The sequence below is a fragment of the Oncorhynchus keta genome, chromosome 17 (assembly GCF_023373465.1).
Source record: "Oncorhynchus keta strain PuntledgeMale-10-30-2019 chromosome 17, Oket_V2, whole genome shotgun sequence".
Lineage (NCBI taxonomy): Eukaryota > Metazoa > Chordata > Actinopteri > Salmoniformes > Salmonidae > Oncorhynchus > Oncorhynchus keta.
Genome location: NC_068437.1, coordinates 33,693,766 through 33,708,673, shown reverse-complemented (window position 1 = coordinate 33,708,673; position 14,908 = coordinate 33,693,766). Strand labels below are relative to the sequence as shown.

Here is a 14,908-nt window from a genome sequence, read left to right as displayed (position 1 = left end):
CAGGTTAGGGTGGTCGCGGCCACGCGGTGTGGAGCGTTTGTATGGTCTGTGCAGAGAGGAGAGAACAGGGATAGACAGACACATAGTTGACAGGCTACAGAAAAGGCTACGCTAATGCAAGGAAATTGGAATGACAAGCGGACTACACGTCTCGAATGTTCAGAAAGTTAAGCTTACGTAGCAAGAATCTTATTGACTAAAATGATTAAAATGATACAGTACTGCTGAAGTAGGCTAGCTGGCAGTAGCTGCGTTGTTGACACTACACTAATCAAGTCGTTCCGTTGAGTGTAATAATTCTACAGTGCTGCTATTCGGGGGCTAGCTGGCTAGCTAGCAGTGTTGTTTACGTTACGTTGAGTTAAAAGAACGACAATAGCTGGCTAGCTAACCTAGGGAATCGGTCTAGACTACACAATTATCTTTGAAACAAAGACGGCTATGCAGCTAGCCACGATCAAACAAATCAAACCGCTGCACTGCAATGAAACGAAACGAAAATGTGAAACCACCTGACCGGGTTGTTGAATTCAAAACAGCAGACGTTGGCTAGCTGTTAGCAGTTAGCTGTTGGCTAGCTAGCAGAGTCTCCTACGTTAAGGACGACAAATAGCTGGCTAGCGAACCTCAGTGAATTAAGATAATCACTCCAAGGCTACACACACTAAACTACACAATTATCTTGGAAACAAAGACAGCTATGTAGCTAGCTAACACTGAACTAATCAAGTCGTACAGTTGAGTGAATAGCACTACAGTGATGCTAATCTGTGTGCGTTAGCTAGCTCCTGGGCGAATAGCAGTGAAGGCTACGTTAGGGCGACGAAATACGATAATTATGCAATTATCTCTGATACAAGGACGGCTATGTAGCTAGCTAAGAAGAATTGCTAAGATTAGACAAATCAACCGTTGTACTATAATGAAATGTAATGAAAAAGTTATAAAAAGTTATACAACCTGCAGAGCGAAGTGCGAAGTGCGAATGCGACCGCTCGCTCCAACCGGAACCGGAACAAATCACACGTATTCCAAGAGTAACACAGACAGGAAGGAATGCCTCCACCCATACAGATAGACAGTCATGCACACTGACCTTTTCACATGCCCCAGTGCATCAATACACAAAGAAACACATTCCATTGAATTGTGTGAGGTGTGTTTGCTACCGTATGAGTCTGTGTTATTGTGCTTACTAGAATATGTGTGGCTGTTTGTGTAAGCAAGTTACAGTAGTGTCCACATTTCTGTGTGAGCAAGTGTGTGTATGAGTTTGGCAGAGGAGTGTATAGTCAGCTGGTCCAATCAGCCATTAGTCAATCATTAAATGCCAGCTGTGTTGACCCAGGCCTGAACTGGACCTAACCTGGGGTGGCAGGGTAGCCTAGTGGTTAGAGCATTGGACTATTAACTGAAAGATTTCAAGTTCAAATCCCTGAGCTGACAAGGTACAAATGTGTCATTTTGCCCCTGAACAGGCAGTTAACCAACTGTTCCTAGGCCGTCATTGAAAATAAGAATTTGTTCTTAACTGACTTGCCTAGTTAAATAAAGGTAAAATAAAAATATATTTAAAAAATAACCTGGTCCTGAACCAAATCTAACCTGTTCCTGACCTGGTTGTGAACCAGACCTAACATGATCCTGACCTGGTTCACAGTGAGGGGCAGAGGGGCTGATCTTAGACAACCAATAGTCTAGAAAGTAAAGCTCATAGTGACTGAACAATTACTGCCTTCACTGTAGACCACTCATTCTACAGTATGTTTTCACCTAAATCGGACCTGGGTTACAATTAAGTGATAATGCCAGAGAAGCCGGTGTTTGGAGGATATATTGGTACAGGTTTTGTTAGGCCCGAGACACTGTTCTAATCGCTTGCTTTCTAGCTAGCCAACTTCGGCTAATTTACAGTCACATCAAAGAGTGCAGCCAGAATAACAGCAAACTAGCTGCATTTGTTTAAGCTGTTTTCTAGTGACATTTATTTGGATACATCCATAACAATGAGCTAATGATGCGCGATATCGCCTGTTGTTAAAATGTGCTTTATCGTCAGAACACTGTTGTTCAGAGGAGCTACCCAACAACACAGCTAACACAATCACTTCAATCTGAAGCTGGAAAGACAGCAAACTAGCTACACTTCGTTTAATTTGACCTGTTTTCTATTGACAGTTCTTTGTATATATCCATAAAAATTATGCTGATTCATGATTTCGACTGGCTGAGAAAGGCTGCCTGCCTGTCTGTCTCATCCCGACTCATTACTATGGGACAGCTATAGATCGATGTTGCAAATGTTGGAGAGACAAACAGCAAGATTAATACAAATCTCCACTGCTGAAAATGAAATGTTAGTCTAAATAGAAATGTGAGATAATGTCTAGATGCTATTTATAGTGGAGATGAAGTTTATACGTTGCCTGGCTGGGCTGATGAGACAGTGGATTATGCAGTCAGATGGAACAGAGTAAATAGGCATTTTAACGTCATAGATTTAGCCGGTGGTAACTTGTCGAATAGACACTGACTGGAATGCATTTTTAACAAGTGAGTATTCAGGATTAGACCCACCCGTTGTTTAATGGTAAACTAAACACCACCCGGCCTCACAATATGTTCTTATTTTTACATTCACCTTTTGAATTCATTTGAATTCTGCACCAATTCCAATGAGATGTGGGAACAAAGTGGGGAAGAACTATGGCAGTATTCTGTTGTCTTGTTTTAATGAAAAGCAGAGATGGCGTTAGCGGCTCAGGGCCCTTTGAGGGAAGATACAGTACAGTGCTGTATAGTTAGTCTCTGTGGTCCTCCACTAGCTGCTGTCTGGGCTGGTGGCTGCTAATTAAAGTGTGAACAGTGTCTACTGTCAGAGTAGAGCTCCACCGCTTTATTCATTTACTCTCCTCTCATGTGACACAATGATATGTGAAAGCCACTGTCTCACACTCACAGTCACTCAGTAACACGGTCACACGCTTACTAAGTCACACTGTAAAGCTGTCATTAAGGCACTGTCTCAAAGCCAGTATCACACAGACACTCATACTCAGACACTTTCTTAAACCCCTTTTTCTCCTTGGGTAGTATGCGTAATGTGATATAATTCCTACCGTGTGAATGTATTAAAGAACTGCTAAGTGTCTGTGAATAGCTTTTGATTTGTGAAGGCATGCCAGCTGTGTAGCTACAGCACCTCTGTGTTATTGGCCCCTGTATTACAACTCCTGTCTCCCTTTTCTTTTTCAGCAGCGCAACATTGAGGCCAGGCCAAGGTAAGTCTGATTAATAACATTCTGAGCATCTAGCAGAGCAGGGAGAAAAAAAACATTTTAAAATCCCCACACTCATGTGGTTTTACAGTGGGTTTACAGGGAGAGAGGAATACCACACACATCCATGCTGACACCCACATGTACAGTAAACGTGCATGCTCTCTCTATCTCTTTTCACACACACACACACACACACACACACATATACACTTCTCTCTCCAGCCCTTGAACATAGTATCTCCTCTCCTCCTCCCCTGTAGTCCTGTATAGACCTTTTCATACTGCACTGTTCTTAGCCCTGGGCTAGATTAGCCTGTGTTCAAACAAGCATTTTTTATCCCTTGGCTAAGCTTTAGTCATACTTGTATTCCAAAGCCCTGGGCTAACGGACAAACACAACATGCAACCAACATTCTATCTCGACACGCAACCAATGTTATAAACAATACATTAATTAACACATGAATTCCTCTCGCTTCGAGCCTAGCATTTGATTTCCAACAGTGATGGTTTGTATAAACCGTACAAACCTTGATGTTTGCCTGTGACCTTTTTTATTTTTTTATTAAAAAAGTATTATTATTTCACCTTTATTTAACCAGGTAGGCTAGTTGGGAACAAGTTCTCATTTATAACTGCGACCTGGCCAAGATAAAGCAAAGGAGTTTGACACATGGAATAAACAAACATACAGTCAATTATACAGTCTATAATTAAAAGTCTATATACAGAGTGTGCAAATGAGGTAAGTTAAGGGAGGTAAGGCAATAAAATAGGCTATAGTGGCGAAATAATTACAATATAGCAATTAAACACTGGAGTGATAGATGTGCAGAAGATGAATGTGCAAGTAGAGAAATTGGGGTGCAAAGGAGCAACATAAATAAATAAATACAGTATGGGGATGAGGTAGTTGGATGGGCTATTTACAGATGGGCTATGTACAGGTGCAGGTGCAGTGATCTGTGAGCTGCTTTGACAGCTGGTGATTAAAGCTAGTGAGGGAGATAGGAGTCTCCAGCTTCAGTGATTATTGCAATTCGTTCCACTCATTGGCAGCAGAGAACTGGGAGGAAAGGCGGCCAAAGAGGAATTGGCTATGCGGGTGACCAGTGAGATATACCTGCTGGAGTGCGTGCTAAGAGTGGGTGCTGCTATAGTGACCAGTGAGCTGAGATAAGGCAGGGCTTTACCTAGCAGAGACTTGTAGATGACCTGGAGCCAGTGGGTTTGGCGACGAGTATGAAGCGAGGGTCAGCCAACGAGAGCGTACAGGTCGCCGTGGTGGGTAGTATATGGGGCTTTGGTGACAAAACGGATGACACTGTGACAGACTGCATCCAATTGGTTGAGTAGAGTGTTGGAGACTATTTTATAGATGACGTCTCCGAAGATGAGGATTGGTAGGATGGTCAGTTTTACGAGGGTATGTTTGGCAGCATGAGTGACGGATGCTTTGTTGCGAAATAAGAAGCCGATTCTAGATTTAGTTTTGGATTGGAGATGCTTAATGTGAGCTTGGAAGGAGAGTTTACAGTCTAACCAGACACCTAGGTATTTGTAGTTGTCCACATATTCTAAGTCAGAACCGTCCAGAATAGTGATGCTTGACTTGCAGGCAGGTACAGGCAGCTATCGGTTGAAGAGCATGCATATAGATTTACTTGCATTTAAGAGCAGTTGGAGCTTGTCCAAAGAAGGGCCAGAATTATACAGAATTGTGTCGTCTGCATAGAGGTGGATCAGAGAATCAACAAGAGTGACATCATTGATGTATACAGAGAAGAGAGTCGGCCCGAGAATTGAACCCTGTGGCACCCCCATAGAGACTGCCAGAGGTCCGGACAAGAGGCCCTCTGATTTGACACACAGAACTCTATCAGAGAAGTAGTTTGTGAACCAGGCGAGACAGTCATTTGAGAAACCAAGGCTGTTGAGTCTGCCGATAAGAATGTGGTGATTGACAGAGTCGAAAGCCTTGGCTAGGTGGATGAATACGGCTGCACAGTAATTTCTCTTATCGATGGAGGTTATGATATCGTTTAGGACCTTGAGAGTGGCTGAGGTGCACCCAGGACCAGCTCTGAAACAGATTGCATAGCGGAGAAGGTACGGTGGGATTCGAAATGGCCGGTAATCTGTTTGTTAACTTGGCTTTCGAAGACCTTAGAAAGGCAGGGTAGGATAGATAAAGGTCTGTGGCAGTTTGGGTCTAGAGTGTCTCCCCCTTTGAAGAGGGGGATGATCACGGCTACTTTCCAATCTTTGGGAAACGAAAGAGAGGTTGTACAGGCTAGTAATAGGGGTTGCAACAATTTCGGCAGATAATTTTTGAAAGAAAGGGTCCAGATTTTCTAGCCCAGCTGATTTGTAGGGGTCCAGATTTTGTAGCTCTTTCAGAACATCAGCTATCTGGATTTGGGTGAAGGAGAAATGGGGGAGACTTGGAGAGTTGCGGTGGGGGGTGCAGGGCAGTTGACCGGGGTAGTGGTAGCCAGGTGGAAAGCATGGCCCGCTGTAGAAAAATGCTTATTGAAATTCTCATTTATAGTGGAATTTTTGGTCGTGACAATGTTTCCTAGCCTCAGTGCAGTGGGAAGCTGGGAGGAAGTGCTCTTTTTCTCCATAGACTTCAGTGTCCCAGAACCTTTTTGAGTTTGTGCTACTGGATGCAAATTTCTGTTTGAAAAAGCTAGCCATAGCTTTCCTAACTGCCTGTGTATATTGGTTCCTAACTTTCCTGAAAGTTGCATATCACAGGGGCTATTCAATGATAATGCAGAACGCCACAGGATGTTTTTGTGCTGGTCAAGGGCAGTCAGGTCTGGAGTGAACCAAGGGCTATATCTGTTCCTGGTTCTACATTTTTTGAATGGGGCATGCTTATTTAAAATGTTGAGGGAGGCACTTTTAAAGAATAACCAGGCATCCTCTACTGACAGGATGAGGTCAATATCCTTCCAGGATACCCAGGCAAGGTCGATTAGAAAGGCCTGCTCGCTGAAGTGTTTTAGGGAGCGTTTGACAGTGATGAGTTGTAGTTGTTTGACCACAGACACATTACGGATGCAGGCAGTGAGGCAGTGATCGCTGAGATCTTGGTTGAAGACAGCAGAGGTTTATTTGGAGGGCAAGTTGGTAAGGATGATATCTATGAGGGTGCCCGTGTTTACGAATTTGGGGTTGTACCTGGTAGGTTCGTTAATCATTTGTGCGAGATTGAGGGCATCAAGCTTAGATTGTGGGATGGCTGTGGTGTTAGGCATGTCCCAGTTCAGGTCATCTAGCAGCCTAGCTCTGAAGATAGATGGGGGGACAATCAATTCACATATGGTGTCCAGGGCACCGCTGGGGCCTGAGGGGGGTCTATAGCAAGCAGCAACGTTGAGAGACTTGTTTCTGGAAGGTGGATTCTTCAGAGCCTCGGAAACAATGTTTCACTTTTGAAATACGATCTCGCCCCTGTACAGGGAATACTGTCAATGAACAAACTTTTCTGATCTAGGTGAAATCATGCAAAACTATTATTATCATGGATATATCCTAATAAATGTTATTACAAAAGCTATGAAAACAGATTAAAATGGAGTGTTTGCTGCCCTTCCAGCTGTATAGTTTGAAGCATTAGTTGGCTTCATGAGAAGACGTTAGCCGGCATAGAAGCCATTTTTGTTAGGCATACTGATTAAATTATTTCGATTTTTGTCCTCAGATGGAAGGATGAAATAGTATGAATTTGGCTATCAAAATAACGTGCATAATAATTATAAGCATCACAAGTATATGTAAATTAAGTGACAATGCAGCTTTTGTGATTGGACTGTGAGCATTCTAGGTGTTGTTCTAGACCCCGTTTTACACTGGCTATTTTGGCACCATGTTTTTTGTGTTAACCCTGAAAATTTGGTGCTAACAGCACTGGGCTAAGGTTGGTGCTAGCCCACTTTAGAATGTGAAAAATATAAACTAATGGAACCTAGAAAGTTGGCTGTCAGAAGTATTACAATGTAAACATACTTTTAATCCGTTGGTCTGCATATTTCAAGGCTGGACTATTCTTTTCTCATCACTCATCTTGCTAAAACGTATACTAAAAACGTGGAAATAATTTAATCCGACCATTAATTAACACAATGAAAAAATCTGTGGCAAACAATAACGCAGGCACTAAGGATGGGGGTGTGAGCATGCGGGTCTGGGCAGATGAGATGTAGTCATGGTTTGTGTGCGTCTGTAATTTGTTGTTTGTATGTATACGTTTGTATATGGAGTAAAAATGTAAAAATCTTCCTTAGCCCAGGGCTAAGGGGCATTATGAATGCCCCGTATGTGTGTCACATCCATGGCCCAGCCAGCATTTAGCTGCTCTAATCTCTATGCCCGCTAGAATGTAACGCTCAGAGTTGTGACGATCTCCCTGCTCCAATCACACGGCCACGCCGCTCCACTGTTCACTGGGCCAAGCCGGGCCAGGCTGGGCAAATGGAGAGACACACTGTCCACTAGTGTGTGGTCAAGCTGTAGTTTGATTATTGGGGTCAACCCAAGCCCTCTGGTGGAACAATCGTGCTTAGGCAGCATGGTATGTGTTGTACTAAGCTTGTCTAGAAGGTAGTCGTGTGAAAGGTCTGTGTCTTGTCTGCTTACCTGCCTGCCTGCTTGTCTGCCTGAATGCCTGTCTACTTGTCTGTATCTCTGTCCATCTGTTCATCCTCTAGTTAATTTGTCTGACTGTCATTTTGTCTGTCTCACTTGTAGAGTTGTGTAGGATAGTGTGTGAGACGTTGTGTGTAGATTGGTTTGTGAGACAGTGTGTAAAACAGGTGTAACAGATAGCCTTTCGCCAGTCACACACATATTGATCCCCTGACACTGACATGGCTTTCAGGAGTCGCTCGCCCGGAGCAGCTGCCTTCCCATCACCCCCTGCTGTGTCCCTATGGTGTGTGTCTCTCCAGGCCTTGTTGTCAGGCTTCCCACCTCACCACATCTCTCACACACACACACACACACACACACACACACACACACACACACACACACACACACACACACACACACACACACACACACACACACACACACACACACACACACACTCTCAGTAATGGTCTGAGACACAGGCAGAGCCTCCCTGTCTGCCTGTCTGAGCTGTGCAAATGTCAGCCTCAGCATCTCGGGTGGGAAAGAAATGCTTTGTCTAAAAGGTACTATCTGGGTGAATAATGGTTAAAGAAGAACCTGTCTGATAAGACAGACACCTACAAGCTGTAAGCTAAAAGTTTGAAAAAAATAACAGAGTGCTCAGTGTTTTATCTGTGGAATGTTGTTGGATTTTCAGAACATATGTATAAGTGATAACACAAACAACCAAATAACAGCTATGATGGGGAAACTGAATACACACTAACATCAGCCTGCATTGCCTTGCTCTGCTACACTCCTGATAAACTGAACAAATAAATATAGGAGTTTGAGTATTTATTTTGGAGGAATATACAGTATTTGTAGATATTTGCAGATTCTAGTGTTTTGTTTTTAACGGCCCTGACCCAGTCATGGAGAAGCCCAGTATAACTGCCATCTCAGGGGCTGTAGGAGCTTTAACCTGCCAATGGTAATACTGAGACCCAAGCACAATCCACTACTCTCTACTCCAGACCAGATGGCTGCAATTTGGGACCCCAGGGTGGCATAATGCTTCTGAAATGCCCTTGGTCAAGGTTAACACACACACACATACACACACAGACATACACACATACACATAAAAGTATGCACAGTCACACATGAACGCCCACACACCACCTTTCCCCATCTTCATAAAACTCCCAGGTTGCAGAATCCAGCCCAGCTCCCTGCCTGGATAAAGACATCCGATAATGACTGGTATAAAACATAATGAACTCATCATACAAAAAGGACAAGGATAGAGGGATGAGAGAGGGATGTGACTGAGAGAGAGGAGGGAATGCAAGTATTTTTATTGTCTGAAGGGTTAGTTTACAAGATGGGGATTGAGGCAGTGGAGAGGAGAAAATTCATTGGAGGAAGAATGGGAGAAAGATTTGTATTTATGTATTAACTTTTATTTATTCAGGAGAATCCTATTAAGACCAGAATCTCATTCTCAATGGTGCCCTGAGAAGAAACAATTCACAAATCAACATTATAATTCAATAAAACAGCAAAAGAGAAATTACAGATGCAGCAGTTACAGATGCATTACAATTCAACAACACAAATAAATTCTTACATTCAACCAAAACACTCGCAAACCTCAGTGAATTCCTTCCTCATCAGCATTCTAAACTGCCCTATTGGCACCAGGGATTTGTATATTATGGGGGGGGGGGCATTAAAACTAAAGGCTGATTTACCTAGGTTGGTAGAGGCATGAGGGACCTCAACCCTGTGAGCAGGTTGGGTGCCTCATATTTCTATACAGAGAAGTGAGATATGTTGGAAGCTGGTGCAGCAGAGCTTTGGAAACAAAAAGGGAGAAATTAAGTGATCTACGGGAATTTAGAGTAATCCAGCCGACCTTCTGATAAAGGATGCAGTGATGAGTATTAAACCTGTCACCTGTGAAAAAGCAAAGCACGCTATGGTACACTATATCCAAGGGTTTTAGAGTAGTGGTTGCTGCTTTCTTATAAATGGTGTCACAATAATCAAGAACTGGCAGAAAGGTTGCCTTTACAACCTGCTTCCTGATGTTTAGAGAGGGGAATTGTTTTAAGATGGTCATACCATGGATCGTTTAGCTATTTGATTTTGAATAATAGGATCCTTCAGGTATAGCAATTATTTTATAAAATAATTAATTTGGTGTTTAATATTATAAGCCATAGAAACACATTGAATAACACATTCACAAGTGGGAAAAAGGACTGTGATAAGCAATATAAATCATAAGCAATAAAGTTTTGTAGTGTCTGTCCTTTGTCTAGGAGGTATAAGAAAGCTCAGGAAATATTTGTGTTTTTTTTCTACACATATTTAACCCCTTATTTTTGTAGGCATAAAACTACCTCCATACTTCCATTCATTTATATGGGTTACCTTCTGACGAGTCCCGTGACAACTGTGGGAGGCGTAAGAGCAAAACGGATCCATCGTATTCGTGGGAGTCTTATCTTTCCATAGATTGGTCACATTAGTTTGTAGGCCAAACCTGTTATAGACCTGCCAGTGAATTGCTTACTTACGAGCGAGCCCCTAACCAACAATGCAGTTCAAAAATATACGGATAAGAATAAGAATTAAAAAGTAACAAGTAATTGATGAGCAGCAGTAAAATAATAGAGTCAGTGTGTGGGGGCACTGGTTAGTTGAGGCCCATTTCCTGCCAAACTGAGCTTATTAACACCCGCCCACTTAACCCGTAAGTGAGCCGCACCAATGTGTCGAAGGAAATACTGTTCATCTGACAACCGAGGTCAGCCTGCAGGTCCCCAGCACGTCACAAGGAGTCTCTAGAGCGCAATGAGCCAAGTAAATCCCACCCGACCAAACCCTCCCCTAACCCGGACTAATTGTGCGCTGCCCTATGGGACTCCCAATCATGGCCGGTTGTGATACAGCCCAGGATTGAACCAGGTTCTGTAATGACGCCTCTAGCACTGCAATGCTTTTCTAACCTGAGTAAGACATCTATTTCTCAAATGTCTGAAGGACTGCCAGTCAGAGGTAGAATTTTTTATTTTATTTTTACCTTTATTTAACCAGGCAAGTCAGTTAAGAACAAATTCTTATTTTCAATGACGGCCTAGGAACAGTGGGTTAACTGCCTGTTCAGGGGCAGAACGACCTTGTCAGCTCAGGGGTTTGAACTTGCAACCTTCCGGTTACTAGTCCAACGCTCTAACCACTAGGCTACCCTACCACCCCAGCCAATCTAGCCTTGGCCCAAGCTAAATTTCTTTCATGAAATCTCTCAGACAATTAATGAGTGAGGCTTGATTTAGATCGGTCCTTTAACCTTAATATTTTCTATGGGGAATGCTAATCTACATCCGAGTTAGACAGGGAGTTAAGGGCCTGATCCGAATCAGAGATTGAGGACACACCCTCCCAATCATACAACCCCAGGTCATACAGGTCTTTGGCTATGCCGGATTATGTGATATGACTTGCTATTCTATAAAATAATTGATCCGTAATTAATAACACCTGATTGAGCTAACCATGTAAATATAATTAACTAGAGAGTCGGGCACCACAAAATAATATCTATAGAGCTATTATCTTCCGAATAAACTCTTAAAGACATAGTAATATTTTACATCAATAACCGTCAATGTCAATTATCGTCTTAATTCAGTCTCATCTGAAAGTTGTAAATGATTTTATCTGCAAGAACCCTGGTGTCACGCCTTGGTCATTGTATTTTGTGTTTTTGTTATATGTTTGGGTAGGCCAGGGTGTGACATGTGTTTATATGTTGTTTTTCTTATTGGGGTTTGTAGTATTTGGGATCGCGGATAATTAGGGGTGTTGTATAGGCTTGGCTGCCTGAGGCGATTCTCAATTGGAGTCAGGTGCTTATCGTTGTCTCTGATTGGGAACCGTATTTAGGTAGCCTGTGTTTCGCTTTGTATTTTGTGGGTGTTTGTTCCTGTCTCTGTGTTGTAGTCGCCAGATAGGCTGTAATTAGTTCACGTTCCGTTCTGTTGTTTTTGTATTTAGTTTCAGTTATTTCATGTACCGCGATACTTTCATTAAAGTCATGAGTAACCTACACGCTGCATTTCGGTCTGACTCTCTTCATTCAACAGACGAACGCCGTTACACCTGGCTAACAATTTGAATCAGCAATACAAAATTGTGTTTAATTATTTATTTACTAAATACCTACCTAATTACACAGAATTCACATACACACAATTAATCATAACTTGATTACAAACTAAGTCATAAAGGAAAACGTCCCTAGCGGGTGGAACAGATATGACAGCTTGTTACACAAAGGAAAAGGGGCTAGGTTGAGTGAAAGAGCGAGAGACTGAGGAACAAAGGGAAAAAGCTGTGCTATCGTAAATACAGTATATTATGCATTCTAAATTACCTCCCATTTGGAAAAGGAAAATGCAATAAATATTTTAATAGGTTAATTGGATACATTGTAGTAATGTCGTTGTGTGATAGACGGGATACTCTGTCTGTTCCTTCCTAACCTTCGTTTGCAGCTGCTGTTGCTAACTCAACGGAGGTATCACTTCTGTAGTGAATAAGAGTTCAAAAGTTCATACCATTCGCAACCAAAGCTCATGCTGATGTTAGCTTCGTTCTGTAGTTATTATCTGAACCATTCTGACATAGGACCGTCGTCCTCATATCCTTGGAACAGGAAGTGCTGTTGTAATCAAGGCTTTATATAGGAAGGGAGAAGAGGCGTGTTTGAATTTTTTTATAGCCCATGTCCTGTCACAGAGGCTGGCCACTGAGTGAGCAGCCTTAACTTATGAAAACCCACAACTCACATTTTAGAAGCTAAAATCACATTTCATTTCATCCCATCACAAATCATTTCATATTCAAACATTTAAATTGAACAACAAGTCCGTGTGAATCCGATAACTCTGATGTGTAGACTTTCCACTGTAGAGTTTATGTCATCTTATCATTGATGAGAATGTCTCAGATGACAACCGAACTGACATCATATTCATTAAGTACAACCACATATGTTCAATTGTTCAGATTACCAGAATATAGTTCATTTCCCCCCACCTACTGATGTTCCCAGAATCTCTATGTTAACCAAGGTTTTTTTAATGTAACCTCAGTAGGTTAGAGAGAGGAAAAGGGGGGGAAGAGGTATTTATGACTGTCATAAACCTATCCCCCAGGCCAACGTCATGACACAGGGATGGTTGCTCATTGAACCAACAAAGACAAAATGCGGCAACATGATTTAGGATATCTTACCGGCAATGGGACAATGGAACAATGGTCACTGGTCACGGTTAGCAAACAGGGGCGTTTGTCAGATTGATTTCCAAAATAGTGTATTTTTCAGGCTGGTTTAGTTGGGATTGGTTGGTTTAGTTAAATTTAGCTCAGTACAAATATATTTCAGTCTATCTGGATCAATCCAGGTAAAGACCATTGAATATTAATCATTCAGATTTAGCATAGTTAAACATCAAGTCAGGCTATTTTCTAAGAGCAATTGGGAGGGCTGAGGGAGGATGATAAACTCCCACTAACGTTCGTTGGTCCATTATTACCAAGGCACACATTTAGAACAAGACATTCAAATTGCTTGGGGACAGAGGTGGTATTACACACAGCAACATTCAAGTTGTTCTTTATGAAATGGCGACACCCCTACCTCTGCCAGCTCTGTCAGATATATAAACATTATATCCATTCAGAGACACATCAGAGTCTGGCACAGACTTGTTTTTACCAAGACTCAGTAATTATCAAAATGTATGCTTTGGTCTGAGAAGCCAGAATTACAATAAGATCCATTTTCTAAATCAAACTTCTAACATTTACATGAATCAGTCCAAGGCCACAGATGTGGTATTTCAGATCAGACTGAGTCTCTAATACAAACAAGCTATGATCAGTAGATAACCCTCTATATCAAATAGCCATGGGGTTGTCTTGAAATGGTATACAGTACAGTAGATAAAAGATTGCTTAGAACTGTGCCATTTTGTCTATGCCTCAAACTAGGACGTGGATTAAAACAAGAATCAATGTGTTACCTGTTGCGGACAGGGACTGATATCCGATCACTTTTTTAGTACCCTTTCGATGTTAGCACTCAGCATCCAAACTCTTCTCCTGTTCGGGTGCAGGTCATCACTTTTTAGGTACTGTGGTTGCTCCCGAAACCAATCCAATGCTTTTTCTGAGTCCTGATTTCATCTAAGAGTCCAATGCAAATAGTCGGGAGAAGTGATCAATTCCACGACCTCGGGGGAGGGAGAGGGAGGAGAGGGAGAAATAGGAGAGAAGAGGAGGAAAGGAGAGAAAGAAAGAAAGAAAGAAAGAAAGAAAGAAAGAAAGGAGATTTTTTTTTAAAGAAAACTATTTAAAAATCCCAATCAATCGAGTCTCTCTGTCTCTAAAAGTTGATAATTGCTTGTCTTTTTAAGATGTTTTTCACCCTGTATGAGTTGCAAGTGATGATAGACAGGCGTTTAGGGAGTCTGTCCTTTTGGATATTGTTTCTGTTAGTTTTCTGATAAAGACAGAGGCAGGACATTCACTGAGGCCTATGGAATGCTTTCAGCTTTCTCTCTTTGGATCCCTCTATTCAGTAGTTGAGATGTCCCCATTCAGAGTTTTGGAATAAGAATGCCCTAATAGAATATTCTGGGATTATTCAAAAATCTTGAGCTTTTCCTCGATCAAGGCTGCAGAGGATCAGGAACACTTGCGTCACAAGCTGGCCCCGTTTCATGTTATAATCGTTCTCTCTTTCTGTTTCTTTCTGTCCGTTCCTCTTTCTCCACCCCTTGTTCTGTGTGGTGTCTTTCCATATCAAAGGTTCAATCAGATAGTCTATAAATAAAGAGAAGAGAAAACAATGAGATCCGGTCAAAGAATATACCAGCTTTATCCAATATAAGATTTGGCAAACTTTTCTAATTTGAATAAGATAA

General features: G+C 42.0%; 1 protein-coding gene across 7 annotated transcripts in view; it reads left to right on the top strand.

The window, feature by feature from the left end:
* The window catches only part of LOC118395988 (tripartite motif-containing protein 44-like), a 137,830-nt gene that overhangs the window by 46,676 nt on the left and 76,246 nt on the right, over positions 1 to 14,908 (top strand). For 4 of the 7 annotated variants that reach the window (XM_052465963.1, XM_052465961.1, XM_035790113.2 and 1 more), the window contains exon 5: positions 3,256 to 3,281. The exons of 1 other annotated variant lie outside the window; for it this stretch is intronic. In XM_052465963.1, coding sequence (XP_052321923.1) covers positions 3,256 to 3,281 — 26 coding nt within the window. The remainder of the gene's footprint in view (positions 1 to 3,255; positions 3,282 to 14,908) is intronic. 2 more of the 7 variants (XM_052465964.1, XM_035790116.2) reach the window with 1 other exon arrangement.